The sequence below is a fragment of the Tenrec ecaudatus genome, chromosome 14, assembly GCF_050624435.1.
Source record: "Tenrec ecaudatus isolate mTenEca1 chromosome 14, mTenEca1.hap1, whole genome shotgun sequence".
Classification (NCBI taxonomy): Eukaryota; Metazoa; Chordata; class Mammalia; order Afrosoricida; family Tenrecidae; genus Tenrec; species Tenrec ecaudatus.
Genome location: NC_134543.1, coordinates 115,883,777 through 115,903,523, shown reverse-complemented (window position 1 = coordinate 115,903,523; position 19,747 = coordinate 115,883,777). Strand labels below are relative to the sequence as shown.

The following is a 19,747-nucleotide window of genomic DNA, read 5'->3' as shown; positions in this document are numbered from 1 at the left end:
GCAGGTAAATATTGTGATACCTTTAGCTAAAAACATTATTTTCTTTTCCAGTCAATAAATTCAGTCATATCACCTACTTTTTACAGATCTTTCTCCAAACTCAGCTCTCGGAATGCCCCCCGGGAAGGCTTAGGCTAGAACCACGGAGATGCAGGATGATGGAGGCTCCCTACAGGGTCACCCATACATGGAGGAAGGAAGCCTTTATGCGGTGAAACCACTGAGACTTCTGGGCTGGGCTTACTTGTTATCCATCACAATGAATACAGATGCCATTCTTCTACAAGAAACCTTCCTAACCCATCTACCAATACAAAATATTCAAACTTTTCTAGAAACCAGGGCCAATGTTAGAGTCAGGCATCCTATTCAAAAAGATCTCATATTTCAACTTTTCATAATGCCAAATGAAGTCATGCGGCCCTTGTGTTTGCACCTGTGGTTAAAAGAGGAGCATGTTCGAGGTGTCCATTTTCCATAGAACATAAATATGAGGAAGCCCTGGTGGCTTAATGGTTACACTTTTGAATGCTAACCCAAAAATCATGAGTTCAAAGCCGTGAGCAACTTACTCTACTAGTCTGCAATTGTAAATATTTATAGCATTCAAAATCCCACGGAGTAGTTCTCGGTCTTATATAGGGGTTCTATCTGTTGTAATTGACTCCAGGGCAATGGGTTTGAGGATGTGCATGTATATGTGTTCCTGTGTATACACAGTATGTCGTGTGTGTGTGTGTGTGTGTGGGTGCATCTTTTCACCTCTAGGTTGCCCAGATTGTAGCCTTTATCTTTGTCACAGGTGTTACCAGGTTTGGCCCTCTCAAACTTTGACCTCCCCAAGTTTTCTGAGGTCAGAGACTATGCTTACTCAAGACGACACCCCTCAAACTGCCTAGAAAACATGCTAGTTATTTAATCTACAAGCATGTGTTTAGTGAACAGCTGACTTCTTACCCATCAGTCTACTCACAGATCCAGGCTTATCCTACTATCAGACAGAAAACACATTTCCATCAGCATGTCTGCAGTTTTTGACAACTCCATGTATGTCAGAGTAGATTTGTGTTTTGTATGGTTTTGGAAATCAATTACTAGTTCTTTCTTCCACGGTGCCGCTTGATGGATTAAAATTGCCAACTTTTTGGTAAGAGCTGAATGGAAATCATTCCCACCATCTAACACACCCACTCCCAAGTTGATTCCAAAGCGTTGTGACCTTGGAGAGAGTAGGACTGCCTACGTCTATATGAAAGGACACTGCCTCATCTTTCTTTTGGGAGCAACAGGTAGGCTGGAACCATTGACCTTTCAGACAGCAGCTCAATGTTTACCCCAAATACCAGACACACTGCGCAAAATACAGTTTTTCAATGTCACGATCCTATAAAAAATATCCAAATATTTGTGCATCTAAATTGCCTAACAGATTACATCTCACCTCCTCAACCTGGAAATCAGGGACCTTTAAAGATCTCAGTCTATCTTAACTCTCCCAGCCTTTCCCTGTGCTTCCCACAGGCCTTTTGCTAGTGAGAGCCATTGCTCACTGCCCATTCACATGTAGCATACACATTTTCATTCGCCCTTTGTTCCTGCTGGTCCCCCTGGCTTAGGATTCCTCACTCATGTCACTCTTTAAGGCTCTGTAAGCCCCATTTTCCCATGAAACCTCGGGCTACATCAGCTCTGTTACAGCTTCAAACATACTGAACCCACTAATCACAGAAAGCTGAACCCCTCTCGATGGCAGTTGACATGCGTTCATGTCATGTCGTTTTGATTATTCCATAGGATATATATTTCTAAAGGATTCTGAAGGATTGAGATGGCATTTCTGATTTCTATTTCCTTTGAACAGAGTAGTAAGAGGACGGCACTGTGAGAGTAATCTGCTGGCGATGAATCACCTGTCCAAGAACATGGAATCCACACAAATCTAGTATGCCTCTTAGATTCATTCTGTAAAGCAATGTCCAAATTAAATTCACAACTCAGTTTTCATGACTCCAAGTCAAAGGTACTTCTATTCATACTACAAGGTCTTTAAAAAAAGTTTACCAGACTTCTTTATTACTAGATACACCGCATTGCAAACAAGCACAAATAATGTAGTAATCCATGGTAATCTCTTAAATTGCAAATGGCTCAGCCATTCCCCAGAAGCTCGAATAGGTTTTTAAAGGACCAGGTCAGATTAAAGAGACAGGAAGTCCTCATGACAAGCCCTGCAAACAACTGAAGGTGTTAGCTCTAGAAGCAGAAATCAAATTTGGGTCACGGTTTCAGAGAAAGCAAAAAGCAGCATTTTTCAGATTCTGTGCAGGAAGTGACCAGAGGGCTCCGCTCGGGCAAGATGAGAGGCAGTTCTTGTAACCTACCTTTGCGAATCTCCTCATTAGGTGAGATAATGCTTCAGGATTGGGGCATTCCAATTTCTTGATAATCTCAAAACTCTGATTAAGCTGAGCAAACACGTCAACCACGGAGCAAGAGAAGAGGGCATGATCAGATGTCTGCTGGAACTATAGGAAAACATAAGACAGGATCCCAACAAGCATATTAGAGGAGATGCAGAAAGACTCCTCCTATGTCATATAAACAATGAAATCGCATATCACACGCCTTCATTTTCTGGTTATAAAATGCTAATTCATTCCAAGATCATTCATCTGGTTTTCTGGAAAATGTAACGGAACGAATTCTGTTAATTGGTAACTCCATTGATGAACTAAGAGATTAGTTTGTTCCTATTTCTCATTGCTCACAGGTATTAGGATGGTTTGAACAAGCCAATTGTAGCTCAGGCTTGCTCTGGAGGCTAGGTCCCCAAACATTTGGGGACCTAGGATCATTGGATTAAGGATCTGGTAACATTACAGATTTCCTGGACTCCATTACAGACAAATGAATCGGGATCTCTAGGGGAGAAGCCCAGGCGTCTGGATTTCCCACATACCCCCAGATGATCCTAATCATAAGCCACGTTTGGGAATGTAGGGGGCAGAGGCACTGAAAGGGTATGAACTCTTAATCTAGAAATCCTGACACAGGTCCAGGACACTATCCGAAGCTTGAACATGAGTGGGGACTCTGCAGTTACAGACCAATTCAATAGGAAAAGGAGACTCTCGGGGCAAACGGTGACTGCTTTTAAAAAAAAAATTTAAGCAATTCCCTAAGATTCCAACTAGCCCTTTAAAATGGGGTTTTAAATATATTTTGGACAAGAGAGCATTTTAAAGATCCCAATGGATCACGCTGAGGCTAGCAACTACCATGAGCACAAAACTGAGTAGAATAAATAAAAACAAGACAGCACAAGGGACTCAGACTCACTCCATCTTTTTTGTCCCTTCCCAGAGCCCCGTGGACGAACTCCAAGGACACGTCTTCGTTCTCATCCAGCCACTGCATGACGAAAGGCTCAAACCACCTGACAATAAAAACCAGCCGCCACGTCACCAACCACCAAAAGGCAATGTTCGCATCTACGTAAGTGAATCAATTCGTATCTACTTTCTGGCTTTTTACAAATTCGCTTGTATTCCATACCTGGGCAAATTAATCAGAAAATACTCCATGGGAAAACTGCTTGTCGAATATTAAGCAAGCTCCTCTTTCAGTAAAGCTTCTTTCTTTAGGGGATTTGGTGTCACTAATTCAGCCTTGCTTGGCCCGAGCATTAATCTTTCTTCCTCCAGTGCAGGGGAGCTTGCTCCAGAGTCTGGGCTTCTCCCTTGGGCATTCAGGAAGTTAGAGCACATGGACCAGCAGGGATGCATCTGCAGTGCAGGGAGATCCCCTCACTGCATGTTTCCTTCCTCAGGGATGTTTGCCTCTCAGTTCCTGGTTGCTCTGGCTACTCTTTGAGACTTTCAGTCTACTGCATCATTTTGTTCAGCTTTTATGCTTGTTCTTTTAATGGGGGTGTGAGGCTGATGCAGGCCTGAAGTAGAAATCTCTGACGGAAGCTCCTCCCCCTCTTTACCTCCTTATTCCCAAGTAATGATATAACCAACCACCTAGGTACACACACGTTATATTTAACCTCTTTCTTTTCTCTCCTCATCTATTCAGCTGAAAAATTCTATAAATGCTAGCTTCAAAACCTCTCTCCCACACAGCTCCACCCTTTGCCTTACCACTACAATCATTCTACATTAACTATTAATACAATATTTAAACTTGCCCCAGTATTCTATTTCATCTTCTACAGGTTTATGACAAAGGCTACATGTCAAGGGCAGTTCTAATGTCATCATCGCTCAGCTTACTGCCTTCTGAAGGTTTTCCCTGACTCACCCTCTACCAGTGCCTAATGAATGTGATACTGGTCCCACGTGCTTGCACGGAATCTACTTCAAAACAATTTTCCCTATTGTGATGGTAAATATTATGTGTCAAGGGGACTAGCCCGTGATTCTTTTGGCATATTCTATACTTATTCTTCCTGTTGTTATCTGATGTAAGAAGCGTTTCCTTAAGGGTGAGACCTGCCTTTGTTATAAATGGATGTTCGGACGAAGATCACTGGCCGTTGATCCTGCATCCAACAGTGATGTTCTGGTGACCAGTTCTTGGGAAAGGAGGGAATAGCCTATTGACTGTCCTAAAGATTTGGGGACTGCCCAGCTCCTACAGCCTGGTGGGCCAGGAGAATTCATTTTGATCTTTCAACTTTGGGCTCATCCATCCTTAGAACATCGTGAATCAAGAAAATCCCTCCTGCTGAATGCCGGACCCATGGGGTTGGGACTTGTCTGACTCTACAACTCTTTGAGATATTTCCTTGAAATAAATCTCTGTGTGTGTGTGTGTGTGTGTATTTATTCCACTGATTTTACTCCTCTAGAGAACCTAGCCCACGACTGCTATATTACTCCTACTCATTGTATAAAGTAGACTGTGTATCCCAGCAGAATAAACTCCTACCCCACTGAGCATAGCACAAATACTATTTCTATCATATTATTTACATCATTCTGTACATCTCAATGACTGTCATCATCTTTCTCTCAGTGTATGTGTTACTCAATTTCTTGAGCTTTGTGCTGAAATACCTAATTGCACATAAAGTCTTTTTCAGGGTAAAATCTCTCATTTATTCATGATTGTCCTGCAGGACCTGGCACAGTGCTGGACATACAGGAGCACTCCCATCGAATCAAGTAGGATTCTAATGAATAAGAGGTGCAGAATATTCAAAGTCTAATTGTGTGATTGCAATTGTGTTTGATAAGGGCATGCTGACTATGAAGTTACCTGTGTAATGATTTTTTTTAAAGATAGGAATATTCTTAAGACATTTTCTATCTGAATTGAAGGGAAACCTCAATTATTACACAAACAAACAAACAAAAAAACCTAAACAAAAACAAAACACAAAAACACCCGGTGGCACTGCTGGGTAAGCATCGGACTCCTAACCTCAGGATGATTAGTCCAGTCCACTAGGTGAGCCTATCTACTCCTGTGAAGATAGACAGGCGCAGAAACCCAGTGTAAGGTGGCAATGGTTTAGACTTGATGTGATGGTAGCGGGCCTCTGTTCTTTGGCTTTGTTTTGATTATGTAACATCAGTATATGAGCACATTAATTTTCCCAAGAAACCTGAGTTCTCTTGCTTGTACAGAAAATAGTTTCAACATATGGTTTTATCTCCTATGCATTTCTTCCTTCTTGAGTTGAGTATCTAAATAAGACATTATTGGAAAGTGTACAGCAATTTAATTAAATATGGTTCTCAAAGACATGCAAATTAGTTAATGTTCATTTTATGACAGAAAGGATTCTATTCTAGAGAAGACTCTGTGAAGCGATGCTTTCCGGGCAACTTAAACCCAGGCACTGTGAATTGAGAAAAACTGGGGTGCGGGGTGAGAGTGAAAATCATTACTTACAAGGAGTATTCGGGAACGGCATCCTTGAAGGCAGGAAGTTCTCGCACATATTCATTATAAAACCATTTCACTTTGAAATGCAAATTCATATAATCGGTGCTCTTGCATAACCGCTGCTTTTCATGCTCTATAACAGATAAAATCAAACATTTAATAAAGTTTGGTTTGCCAACAATTCTGCTGTGTCCCAGGCTACTTCCTTTGTAGAATTTCAAGAAGGAAGAAATGAACTTATTTGACTTAAAGGAATCATCAGGGATAAAAACTCATCGTGGGTCACCGAGTAGTGTGGAATAACTTGAATGGTCTAAAAGAGCTTACTGAAAAAGGAGATCAGTATGACGCCATCAACACATAATAGCAGGGTAATAATTTCATGTTTATCTGCAAGAATATTTTCACTACCTTCAGCCTTATACAAAGTGGCAGAAAGAACTAGAGCACTAAGCATGAATAAACTATGAATCACACTGGAAGCCATAATCACGAATTAATACTGGAAACATGAACGAGTCCCATTTCTAGCCAGTTTATTTAGCACCTTAAGAATTAAGATAACACGAAAAGAAGATGAAATAGATCTAAACTCTAAAGTCATGCAATTTCTGTGCCTTTTATGTTCAGCTAAAATTGTTTTGCACCCTGTAGCTTTTTCTGAAATTTCTTTGGTGGGATTTACTAATATACAGCTTTCTTTCTTATTGTTTGATAAAGAATATATAATTTGAAAAATCACCGTGCCTTAGGTCAATTATGCAGTGGGACACAGATAAACAATAATGATCCTGAATATGTTTATCTCATTTTTCCCTTCCGATGTTAATCTCTTTTGCAATTTTGACTACAAATATAAACACTACCCAGCCCCAAATATCCCTGAGGTTGTTCTATTTGAAGATGTCATCTGAGATGTTCTGGATGAGATCGATAGTCTCATTTTTAAAGTAAAGGCTTTGGTTTAAACTATAAATTTCCTGTAGTTAACTATAGGTCATACTAATTTAAACAACTGGATTATTATAAACAGAGAGTTAACTCTGTCCTGCAAAACCTGCTTATAAAGGAACTTGGTCTCTCAGAGTGAAAAAGTAAAGACATAAACTCCATCAACCACACATCAAGCATTTTCAAATAACATGAACAATGATTAGTTCAAGACAATTTGTATAACTAAGTGAGAAAGAAGGACACCACACACACATTTCTACTTTTACCTTTGCAAATATCAAGGGTGACTCTGGCTTATGTTACACCTTGTTTTACACAAATAGCTCTATCTTAAAGTATAAAGCACTTTCCCATTAACAACACGCTGAAGGGAAGGCTATTCTAGTTCCCCTAATAATGAAAGTTTTTACTGTATTTTCAGCTTGTCCCAGGTAGTGTATGTGGGCCAACAGCAATATAAAGATGAATAAAGATGAAGGACCAACAACCCTGGATCAGAAATGTGAAGACACATCATGTGTGACCGTCAATATGTTTAACAACTTCATTAAAAAAATAATGACTGGGTTCCTTTTCCACCAGATGAAACATAGGCTGTGGATTAAACCATGGGCTCCTAAGCTCAGGGTTGGTAGTGCCAAGTCACGAGCTGCTCTGAGGACGAAAGATGGGCTTGACTCTTCCTGTAAAAGATCTCAAGTCTGAGAAACCCTCTACAGGGCCAGTATCACGAAGGGGGTTATGAAGCAGACTAAGATGCCTCTTCCGTGAAAACAGAAAATCTATTTCCAAGTAAGACTTTGGGCTCTTGTATTTCACACTACTCACATTTTTAAATGTTCGGTCGTGAGCTTGGGTGAAAATCCATCTTAAAATCTTGAGTTTAGACTGTATTGCAAAAGGAAAGGGTCCACCAACCACTTTCCCTCCCCAGTCTTTGCCTTTGGCAGTTAAAACCTGCCTATGGGTAGTGTCCAGTCTGTTTCTCAGCCAGGATCTACAGCCTACTTACTTAATCAGGTACACTCAATTCTCAACCTCAGGCGGCCTTCCATTCCCCTTCCTTGGGTGATCAGCTTAGAACTGACAGACCTCACCAAATTCATTTTTCCTGGATTCGACAACCCCCTTTCACATCCGCCTTCCCTATACTCCTGCTACTCCCGATTCCAGGAAAGAAATGCTTCTATACATTTGATTCACTTCTCCTTTCCCAGGGCTGTCTAAGACTGAGTCCCGACTGAGATAGGTGTGAGAAAAAACGTAGGGAAGACCATGATTCTCTTTCTAAAAGATAAAACCGGGCTTTGCTCTAGTCTAGTGTAAAGCTCATCTGTTCTGGCTTCCAAAAAGGTGCCTGGTGTAATAACTCAAACTATCAAGGGTTTTAAAAGCTCCTTTGCTGGAAAAAATAATCCTTTAAGAATTACTAATAGTTTCCTGTGTACAGAATTTCTCGCAAACCAGTAAGAATTAGGTTTTATCCCTTTAAGCTGCCTATCTCTCATGCACTATCAACTGATGTTTCCTGCTCTGTGTGGATGCAACAAGATAACTGCACCCTCTATTTTCTCATTCATCCCGTTCAACACGAGTAATTGACAAGTTTACATGCAAAATGCATGTCAGCTGATACAACAATAGGTTTAGAGGTTATTCAGTTTAGTTGGTGATGTAAGTCTGAATTGCAGGAGAGTAAAAATGAGATATCACAAAAAGCTATGCACCACTTGTGATGTTTGCTCTTATATAGAGAATACCAACTATTTTGTAATGACTTATGGTAATCTGAAGGCAGATTTAACAAGTTGGCTACCAAGCCATGTCATTTTCTTTCAAGGTCAATGCTTTGAACCTGTTCTTTCTGGTTCAACCACTCATGTATACAAAGAATTTCCAGGTGTATTGTTAAAACACAGATTCACATTCAGTAGATCTAGGGTGGAAATGTAAAATCTCAAGAGGAGGTCAAATTGGAATGAATGTTGGAAGCTGTGGCCCGGGCACACAAGCCGACTATACTTCACAGTGTTCCTTGAAATGAGATGTGGCCATAAAGTGGAATTTATCATGTTTGGACCCCTAAAATACCTCCCGTGAAGTCCTCTATGGTCTCTCCTCGTCTGTTGACTACATACAGAAATCCTCTGAGAATCCCAAGGCTCAGGGCGATGGTAGGGTCACTAGCTGGTAGGAGGTTGGGTCCTTGAGCTTCCTCTTAGATGAGATGCCCCATCACACATTTCTATTTCATCTTTGAGTTGTACCAGTGACAGGTAAAATGTGTACTCAATTGTTAAGTATTATAGTCGGTGTATATCTCTATCATGCAAGGTTTCCAAAGCGTTGGGTCAATTTATTAATTAACCTCAAAGCTCTGCTGTCTTCTGATTTCCTGGCTCTGACGCTTCATTTTATATATATATATATATATATATATATATTCAGCCTGTGCCCTGCTTCGTGGAGCTCTCTCAGTGAAAGTACATCTAGCAGATCCCTCTTTGCTTCCCCTTTGTGGACTGATGCATGCTCACCTAGGGAACCACTCATCAAACGTAGTAAGTTTGTATTATGCTCAGAGTATGAAGGATCTCCAAAGAGTGTGGGAAATAAAATGAAAAGATAATGGGATTTTCCCACTAAAACACCCAGAAAATGTGAATTAGGGGAAGATTTACAGTGGAGATTAGTTTTTCATTCAGCAATTCTGACATATTTCATAATCTCTATACTGAAACATCACTTATTCCATGCCTTCCCCTGTATTTCTGTTCCCATCCCTGCCCTAATCCTTCTGTGCTTTATTCCTTAGGGAAATGCTGTCTTTGAGATCTCTAATGGTTGATGATTCTAAGCAGTACATCCCACTAACTTTTGGAAGCCCCCTCACATATAGACTCTAGATAAGAAATTAAATTATATAAATAAAACACATAGCCTTTGTAGATGCCTAATATCACTTTGGTCTTCTTGTCAGCTTTGCTTCATACTTATGAACTCTAAACTACATTTCAAGTAATTATTACTACCACACAAATAATTCTATGACAAATGATCTGTTGTTCCAAAATTCATATGTCTCTTTTCTCATGTTTTATATAATCCTCCCATTATGTGCAATTATATATTATGCTGGAGAGTTTTCAAGTAAACGGCTATTACATCATAGCTACCACTTACCAAATATCATTATAAGAATTTATAATATGAAATCCAAAAATGTATTCCAAATTTAATTTCTTTCGATCCCAATTAACTTATTTTTAGTGGTATTCTAGAGTGATAAAAAATCATATTTATTTTGCATGATGTGAAAGATTCTTCTAGGTTTTATTCAGTCGTTAAGCCTCTTACATTTTTTATTTGGGTAACAAAGATTCAACTAGCTCGTTACATAAACAAAATAAAACATTCCATTAGCTCTTGAAACTACAGTGTAATAATTCTGTATAAAATGTAATCTTTGAATTTCAATAAGAAATATAAACATATTACCAACAAAATAAAAATGCTTCATTAAAATAGTACAGAGAAAAAGCTTGGCAATTTAGAATGCCTATTTTCCTTAACCGGTGTTTACCAGTATATATGCAGAAAGAATGGATTTTCTTCTGAAAGTCAGTATTTCTACATGAAGGCTATAGATAATAAGCAATGTACAAGTATATATTAGTTTTCATATTAATACCATCAGTGTATGGCTCCCTGTATTTGATAACTCACTCTACCTCTGGGAGAAGGTGATATACAAAGTCTGAGAAGAATATCAAATTTTTAAAATCCAGGGTTAGAATTCCAATGTAGATGATGTTTTGCTAGATACTGTACACTTACACATTAATCAGAAACATTGACCCTGAAATAAATATGTATTAGAGTATCACAGATACATGTATACTATAGATATTTATCGAAAATAACTATAAATCCATGCTAACAATCTATATATAGAGATCCACATTCTCATTGTATAAACTAAAATTGCTAAGCCATGTAATTAGATATATTTTAAAAACTAATAAATGAAGATAAAATGTTTACCAGTTTTCATTTTAGAGAAGACTTGTATATGTTTTATAATGCCAGAATGTATATGGAAATGAGGAATCACACCTAAAACCCTACCTGCCACAAGTAAGCAATAGTATTAACAAGTTTGAAGCATCCCGTAATAAATTAAAAAATAAAAATTAAATGTAACATGAAGAAAAGTAACTTGGACCAGTATAAAGTTTCCAAGAGAAAACTAGATAAAGAAGAAGAAAGGTTGGCTATACTATTTAATTCATTAAATCACATTTCTAAATAATCAATGGCTATAAAAGAATAAATATTAATTTTAGGCCAAGAAAGAATTTTTTTTCCATGACACATTTCTGCCAACGCAGCCTTGGCAAAATACTCGAAGAAAAGCTAAGTACATTTAATAAAATAATGCCTTATTTCATGACCACTGACACTAGAGGCAACTTTAATTCTAGCTTAGTGATTAAAATTGCTGCTCAAAATTATAATCAATCCGTCAGCAGAAGCTCAGAATTCACTCTGGCTCCTGAGCTTATTAAGCAGAAATGGTCTGAGATATAACGTATTACATTCTGATAAGCCTGCATAGAATTCTGATGTAGATCTTTAAACTCAAACCTGCAGCTATGTTTAGTTGGAAAAATCACTCCATGGTGTGACTTAGGGAAAATGCCGGTTGATTTTCCCATGTTGCAGGGTTTGGGAAACCAGAAACCATATAAAGGCAAGCCCATCTACTCTGATGCTTGGCAAATAGAGAAGAATAGTCACAGGGAATAATTGTGGTGAGAAGGAAACAAATGTAACAAAGATATAAAGAGACACTTCAAAGAAGACAGTCAAGTGGCTCACAGATACAGGAAGAAATACATGCTGGAGGTCATTATGTGTTAGAATGGTGCAGAGCAGAACAGTGAGAGGGCATCCCCCGGCCGATAATAAAGCAAAGTTTTAAAAGACAGAAAACAACAAAATCCAGCTAGAGTTGGAAGAGATTGTAACTCTTTATCAATTGCTGAGGTGATTCGAAAACAATACAACCACTGTGGACAATGTAAAAAGCGGGGAACAGAATTATGATTTTATCCATCAATTCCCCCACTAAGTAATATTCTAGAGGAAAAAATTTTATTCACACCCATGTTCTTGGCTGCCTTACTTACAACAGCAAAAAGATGAACAACACCCTAAGCGCCCAGGAGGTAAGCAATGGCACACAATGGAATACTCTGCAAGTTTCCACACAACATCTCATAATGTGAAGGAACATATATTCTGAGCAAGTAATTTAATCAACAGAGGACAAATTCTGTATGAGGGCACTACTATAAAATGTCAAGAAAAGGCTTGCACACAGAAGAATTTTTCTTCGGTGGCTACCCGAGCTGAGAGGGGACGGAAATGTCACTCACAAGAGAGTAGACATTTATTCATTTGGGTGAAGGAAAAAGCAACACGCAATAACCAGCACAACTGGCCTATGGAAAAGGAAGGCCTGGAGGGGGTGCACGAGAGGTACAGCCTACAAATGCCAACTAATTACATACACACCCTCAAGTAAAACACGAGCTACAAGCCAAATGAGTTTGGGAAGCTATGTCATAACCAAACACATTGAGGGAATGAGTCATCAGGCTGAAGGGCTCAAGCCTCAATCCAGCTAGGTGGATACGCCTGCCATGTTTCACAAAGCTGGTCTTTGACGCCATCCTGGGGCAATAAGGCGCCTTCAAGGTGCCGCTGATCAGCAAGGTTCAAACTTAGCTGCTGTTCAGCGGGAGAAAGTTGAGGCTACCAATTTTTATTAAAACTTATAATTGGAAACACGATACAGGGCCATGGTCACCATAAATCAGAATCAACTTGATGCTAGTGGATTTGAACCGGGGTCTTGAGGGCTTGGGGGAGCCCATGCAACTATTGGTCTCTCCCTGTGCACTAATGAAGGAAGAAAACCAAAGGCTCAAGGAAGCAATTATTCTTCAAGGACTAATGGACCATGCAAACGTAGCCTCCATTGCCCTTGAGAGCAGATAAATGGGGTGGTCTCCAACTATCAGTACCTCTTACCATATGTCCCGGACAAAATGGAAGAGCAGATAGAATACAATCATAATCACAAAATAGACAAAGGCTCATGGAACTGAACCCACCCCTGGGGATACCTTGTAGTCCAAGAACATATCGGCCTGTAATATGAACGGTAAATGTTTAGGAAGAACAAACAGTCTGGAACAATGAACTGAATAAGGCCAAAAGAGCAGCATTTGCCTGAAAGAGCGCTGAAGGCAGGAAGGAGCGGAGAGGAGAGTTGAGTGCAGAGAGGAGCCAGGGTCAAATCACCTAGAGTTTTGTAACTTCTGATAATGACATCCTTATCCAAAGGGTTCGGACCTAATTTTGGATGAGTTGGCTTTAATTGACACACACAAATTAGCATATTGGTTGCTATAAGGAAATAGACTCAAGGGACCCAGAAGTGGCTAGAGGGAGGACAAAGAGGAGACTGCCACAGAACAGGTCCCAGGCAGAGGGAAGCTGTGCTTGGCTAGTCCAGGGATGACCGTGGTATGAGCCGGGAGGCATGGGGTTTAATGTTGGTTCTGTGTCTTTCCATTACATAGCAATACTCCTTACCTCCTTCCTAAATTAGCTCAGTGACAACACAAATGGCAATCTCTGGAAATATAGACCCTTGTACTCATACCTTTATCTTGTCAGCTTAGAGTAACAGATGGAGAGAACAAAGGAGTAGTTGGAGAGATGAAGAAAAGAGAGGTAATAATATGCAGCATTTTTGCCTAGTCATTTTCCCTAATTTCCCATGAGAGGAAACGCTTCTCGGTTGAATGGTAGAAGATTCAATTTCCTAATTAAAAAAAGAGTCATGTTTATGTCAGTCTATTTTTTCCTTAAAATTTTGTCAATATAGTATAAAAATAATATTTATCTAATAGATATTTCAGAAAAACCACCCTCAAACAATTGGTTTCATTTATTTCTCAGAAATTTTAGTGCTTACCGCAGAATTATTGCTGTGGTTATTAAAAAAGTCACATCTTCAGGGATTTCATTTCTTATGGCTTCCTGTACATTTTCTCATTACTTATTTAAATATAACCTGTACTTGAGATCCTTTTTTAGGACAAAATTGATTTTTATCAATTATTTACAAATACCAAACTAAAAAGTAAAAGTTCCTCCTCTTAGATTTAAACTAAGCCATTCTTGCCTCAGCCTTTCCCTCCACGTCAGCTCTTTATTCCTCAAAGAAAATGAAATTATTTCATGTGCTGTGAAGAAAAAATATTTCACATTGCTTATATTTTATTTGTAAGTAATTAAGAGTACTTGACGACTTGATTAATTTTGTCATTGGTAGCAGTAGTCATTTTCATACTTTAGGAGATAACTTATTTTCATAATAAGTCTGACTTATCATCTCCATATGTCACCTTTCAATGTATCAGGCTACCCTCTGGTTTTAAAATGACATGTAGGTATAAATCAAAACCTATTGTTGCCACGTGTATTCTGACTCTTACTGACTCTGGGTAGGAATCCCTAATGTAACATATGTCTGAACGTTTGCCAAAATGCATAAGAAAACATAGAAATGCATGAATATGCCATCCCCTGGAGAAATAAAACTGCTTTATAAACCCTGGCCAGATCTAGTAGGATTTTTTTAAAAAGCTGGTTCTACAAAAGAGCAAAAGATGATTCACTTAATATGTGTTATGAGTACCTAGCAATTAAAAAAATGCATTCTTGATTCTCTCTTCATAATTCCTTTCATCTCACCACAAAATTGCCTCCATTCTCATATCTGCCTCTGACTCAGAATACTGTGTAGGTCAACCTTTTGTTGCCCAGGTATGATTTTTCAGGGGAGCAAAGAGTTCTGATTCTTAATCCCCACCCCCACTGTTAGCACCACCACTCACTATACAAATAGCTATAAAAGCCTAGTGTCAGAAAACAATTGAAATTAAATCTGTGTATACACCTTTTCTGTGAATGTGTCTGACTCGGGATAGAATGGTGGAGAACAGAAAAGAAATGTCAACGGCATTTTGCAGTGTAGAAAATCTGATTTCAACAATCAAACTCACTCTAACATTCTATGTGATGACAAAGTCAGAGCATGCGTCGTGTGCACAGAACTCCCTGGGTTTAAGAATAGAAATTTAAAACAATAGAAAACAAAGGCATCTACAGTGTGTAACATACTGCTTTTCAACTTCTAGTCTCAGTTTATTACAATGCCAAAGATCCAGGAGGTCTGGATAATAAAACATGGTACAAAAATATAAATTTAAATTTAAATATCCTGAAGTCTTAAAACCAAACAATAATTTCGCTACGTCGTAAAACCGTGGTCTGCCTGGAGCGCTATTCTTTAGGACCTCCCTAGGTGGGTTCATTTAACCACAGCGATGAAAGAAAGCGGCGGGCGCGGTGTGGGTTAGTGAGTGTGTGTTGAAGAGGGTGAGAATGTTTGCATGACTCAAGTAATGTCGGTGTCACAGTGCCAAATGTAGAAAGCACCCACACACACACACACACACACTCACACACACACATACACACACACTCACACACACATACACACATACACACACACATATACACACACACTCACACACATACACACACATACACACACACTCACACACACATACACACACACTCACACACACTTACACACACACTCACACACACACTCACACACACATACACACACACACTCACACACACACACACTCACACACACACATACATACACACACACTCTCACACACACACACACACACACGGCCTTCACAGAGCTTGTGCAATCTTTCCACGCACTTTCTGAAGCACCATTGTGTGTGTGTGTGTGTGTTGATGTGTGTGTGTTGATGGGTGTGTGTGTGTTGATGGGTGTGTGTGTGTTGATGGGTGTGTGTGTGTTGATGGGTGTGTGTGTGTGTTGATGGGTGTGTGTGTGTGTTGATGGGTGTGTGTGTGTGTGTTGATGGGTGTGTGTGTGTGTTGATGGGTGTGTGTGTGTGTTGATGGGTGTGTGTGTGTGTGTGTGATCAGAGTAGCGTATGGGGAGACACCTGCCATGGTGAGGAGCCTCTGGGTGGCACAAACAGGCAAGCTCTCGATCACTAGCAAAGAGTTGGTAGTGTGAACTCAAAGGCCCCCCGAGGCCTAATAAACTATGAAATCAACTTCTGTGCTGACGTGTAGGGGATTTCCCTCGGTTGAAATCAATTTTACAGCAACGAGCAAGTGCCATCTAGGGGAGAACAGTTCTTGGGGAAAAAAATTACTCAAGTAACAGAAAATAAGTTTGGCTTAAAGTCTGGAAAAGTGGCAGCAAACACCCCAAAATACTATTGTTGTGAAGCAGGTACAAAAACAACAATAACAACAAAAAACTGTAGGAGGGAGGAGACTGAGAATACTAAAACAAGCATTAAGGCTGAGGAAAACTAAGTAGCCAATATGTAATTAAATTGCCTTAAGGCTAAATATAATTGGTTACACTCTTGGCAAATGACTAAATTTTCTTAACATTAAAACCAAAAAACAAGTTCGCTGCCATCGACTGGAAGCCAACTCATATTGACCCTACAAGACAGGGTAGAACTGTCTTTATGGATCTCTGAGACGCTAACGCTCTGTAGGAGCAAGGTGCTTTTGAACTGCTTACCTTGTGGTTAACAGCCCAACTTCCAACCATTATGCCCCCAGCACTCCTTAACATAACGAACTTCAAATATCAGTGACAGTTGCTAAACCAATTAGAAAGCAAACAAGAACAAAGATGGGAAGAAAGGAGTTATCAAACCGTGCACTAAAGAGGTCACCATAGGAAAGCAAAATGGTAACCCAGACTTGAACTGTCAAACCTTGTCAGTTGATCCCCATTTGCGGCACGTTGGGCCCGATCCAGTTTGCAACATTTTCTGTTGTTCATACTGGGATTTATCTCAGATGTCTATTGTCAACGGGGGTGACCTTCTTGAATTTTTGTTATATATGTATTGTGTTTTTCAGTACATGAAACACAGGACTGATGAGTTTAGAGACAGCAAATGGAATCAGGGCTTCTGGGGGCATCAGAGTGAGAAGGACACAAAGGGAGCTTAAGTCAAGTTCAAGAAAGAAGAGAGTGTTTTGAAACTTATTGTGGTAGCAATTGTGCAATCTTGCTTGATGTGATTGAACTATGGACCAATATGATATCAGGATTAGCTCCCAAGAACATTGTTTTAGAAAAAATTAAAAATTTAAAACACAAGAAGTATGAATTCTTATTAAAAAGATATACAAATGACTTTCACAACATGTAAAAATGTACATGATTTCATAGAAAGTTAACTGAAGTGGTATTGACATTATCTGAAAGAAAATCATATGTATTTTAAGGAAAAATTGGCTATATTTATTTCACATGTACACACCTTTTGGCTATTCCACTTTTAAGACATTTTATGAGTGTTTTTTCACCCGTACCCAAAGAGATATGTTCCCAGGTATTATTAAAAGTAAATAACCGAATAGTAACGGATATAGAAATATTTCTGCTCCTTTGAAAATAAAATTATCACAAAGAATAATGAAGTTTAAATGTTTTTATATCATCTGATGTCCAACATATAACCTCAAATAAAATAGCAAGGAGAAGGAGAGTTTAAATGGCACATTACCGGGCATACGAAAAGGAAATACGTACATGTATATGCCTGGAACACTACTGAAAATATCTTAGAAACAGTGATCATCTTTGGAAAGGAAACCGATCAGGTACGGAAGAGAATCTTCACCAAACGGACTGTTCTTTTGTACCATTTGATTTCTTTAAACCATGTACCTGTATCACCTTTCCCCAAACCGGTACATTGTGTTAAAGACACAAGAACTACCGTAAGGAGCCAAATGGACAATTTGGAAAATCACAAACAGTTTGAAAATTCCAGACCAACACCTAACCCGTTTCCATGGAAGCAATTCCAACTCACAGCAACCCTGCAGGATGGTGCAAAACTGCTCTTTGGGTTTCCAGGCAGAAAGTCTCATTTGTCTCCCTAGTGGCCCCTGGCTGATTTTCACTGCTGACTTTGTAGTTAGCAGCTGAACACACAATCCACGGCAGCCTCTAGGCTCTTTATCCACCAGATACAGGGTAAGTCTTAGAGCACACAATGAGAGGATGTAGTATAAAACATGAAACAGACGAACACAAGAAAGCATCATAGTGAGTAAGAGGACAGGAGAGAAAGTAGGAAGGTCAAGGATTTTTTCCATTTGAGGCCAATCGTTGAGAAGATACATCTAGATTCTTTCTACTGAAGTCATCAAAGTAGAAATTTCAGAAAGATAAAAAGCAATCTTACAGGGTTTTTTAGCAGAAAACCAAACACATGTAATGAATGATGGTAGTCTGCCTTTATGGAGCATCCCTGCTCGCTCTCTAAGCTAAACCTGAGCAACACTTCCAACATCCTAATCCTTGATGGGAAGGCAGGTACACACAACGAGGCTGTGGCTCCGCTCCTAAGTACACAAGCACATAAAGGCACAACTTCCCAATTTTATAACAGCATATAACTTAGCAGCCACAAATATTACCATGAATCATGATTTTTCTATTACAGGACTAAAACTATTAACTGGACAGAATGAGTTCCTCTGGAAACCTCTCTGCCAGGCGAGGCTTCAGAAGTCCAATTAAATAGGAATTATCATTTTTAGTCAAAAGATGAACCAGTTATCACCTATCTATGCCAAGTAAAAAGACTGAGTAGAAAAATTCTAGATGTTATAAAGTAGAAAAATCCTAAATGTTTACTCGGGGAGACCCCTTTCCTTTTTATATTTCTGTGTATTCTAGTAAGACCTACTTTTTAATGTTCACTTTGGGAAAAAATATGTTCACTGAAAACAAATTCAAACAACAGAGACGTTCAAATTAGATGTAAAGATTATTGCATCGACATGCTGATATTCATAGGCATGCTGTTGAACAATGACTGAAAAAGCAATTAAATGTATACTTAATATAAATAAATCATACTATATATTTTAGTTTGCTCCTTTCACTTTTTCAATGCCAATAAAAAGAAATCTACAAATATATTATTATCTTTGATTATGGCTGCTAAGAGGTCATGCGTTGTACACTAATGGACCTACATTTGTACATTTTTCTGTTATTATTCTTCAGATCTGCTTGACTTCCAGCACCTATACCCCTTCCATTGCACTTATGACCCATCAAAGGTGGTTTCTTATACAAACATGAGTCTCAGATGGACTATAAAGCTGAAGGGGAAGGTAAAACAAATGTAGAGGAAAGCATGGGGACTGTCTCCATTCTCTTGTGCAGATAAATTACTTTCCTGGCACAACAATAGCACTAATACCAAAGGAAACATAAATTTACCATATGAAAGTTAAGAGCCTTTATTCATCATAATACATTAATGAGAGTAAATAAAGCAAGCTGTATAACTTGATAATATATTTGCAATACAAATATCCAAAAGACAGTTAATACCCACAATAGCTAAAGAATCTCAATATATCAATGTATATGTAAAATATTTTAGATTATAAGTAAATGGATAATGGGAAAAATACTTAAAATATCTCATAAGTAAATAACCAAATGGACAATAAACATATAAAATTCACCCCAATTTAATCATCCAGGAAATGGAATTTAAGCCACAGTTTGATACCATTCCAAATCTACCAAAATGGTTAAAACGAAGAAGGCCAACAATACCAAGCATCCGGGAGAACTGGGAACTTCTGGAACTTTCATATATTGCTGGTGGGAGAGTTAATTGGTAGAAGCTATCTG

General features: G+C 38.9%; 1 protein-coding gene across 2 annotated transcripts in view; it reads right to left on the bottom strand.

Annotated features, from left to right (window-relative positions):
- Positions 1-19,747, bottom strand: part of UNC13C (unc-13 homolog C) — a 550,871-nt gene that overhangs the window by 145,747 nt on the left and 385,377 nt on the right. For both annotated transcript variants that reach the window (XM_075530957.1, XM_075530958.1), the window contains 3 exons: positions 5,905-6,031; positions 3,340-3,436; positions 2,382-2,525 (listed from right to left, as the gene is read on the bottom strand). In XM_075530957.1, the coding sequence (XP_075387072.1) occupies positions 2,382-2,525; positions 3,340-3,436; positions 5,905-6,031 (368 nt within the window). The remainder of the gene's footprint in view (positions 1-2,381; positions 2,526-3,339; positions 3,437-5,904; positions 6,032-19,747) is intronic.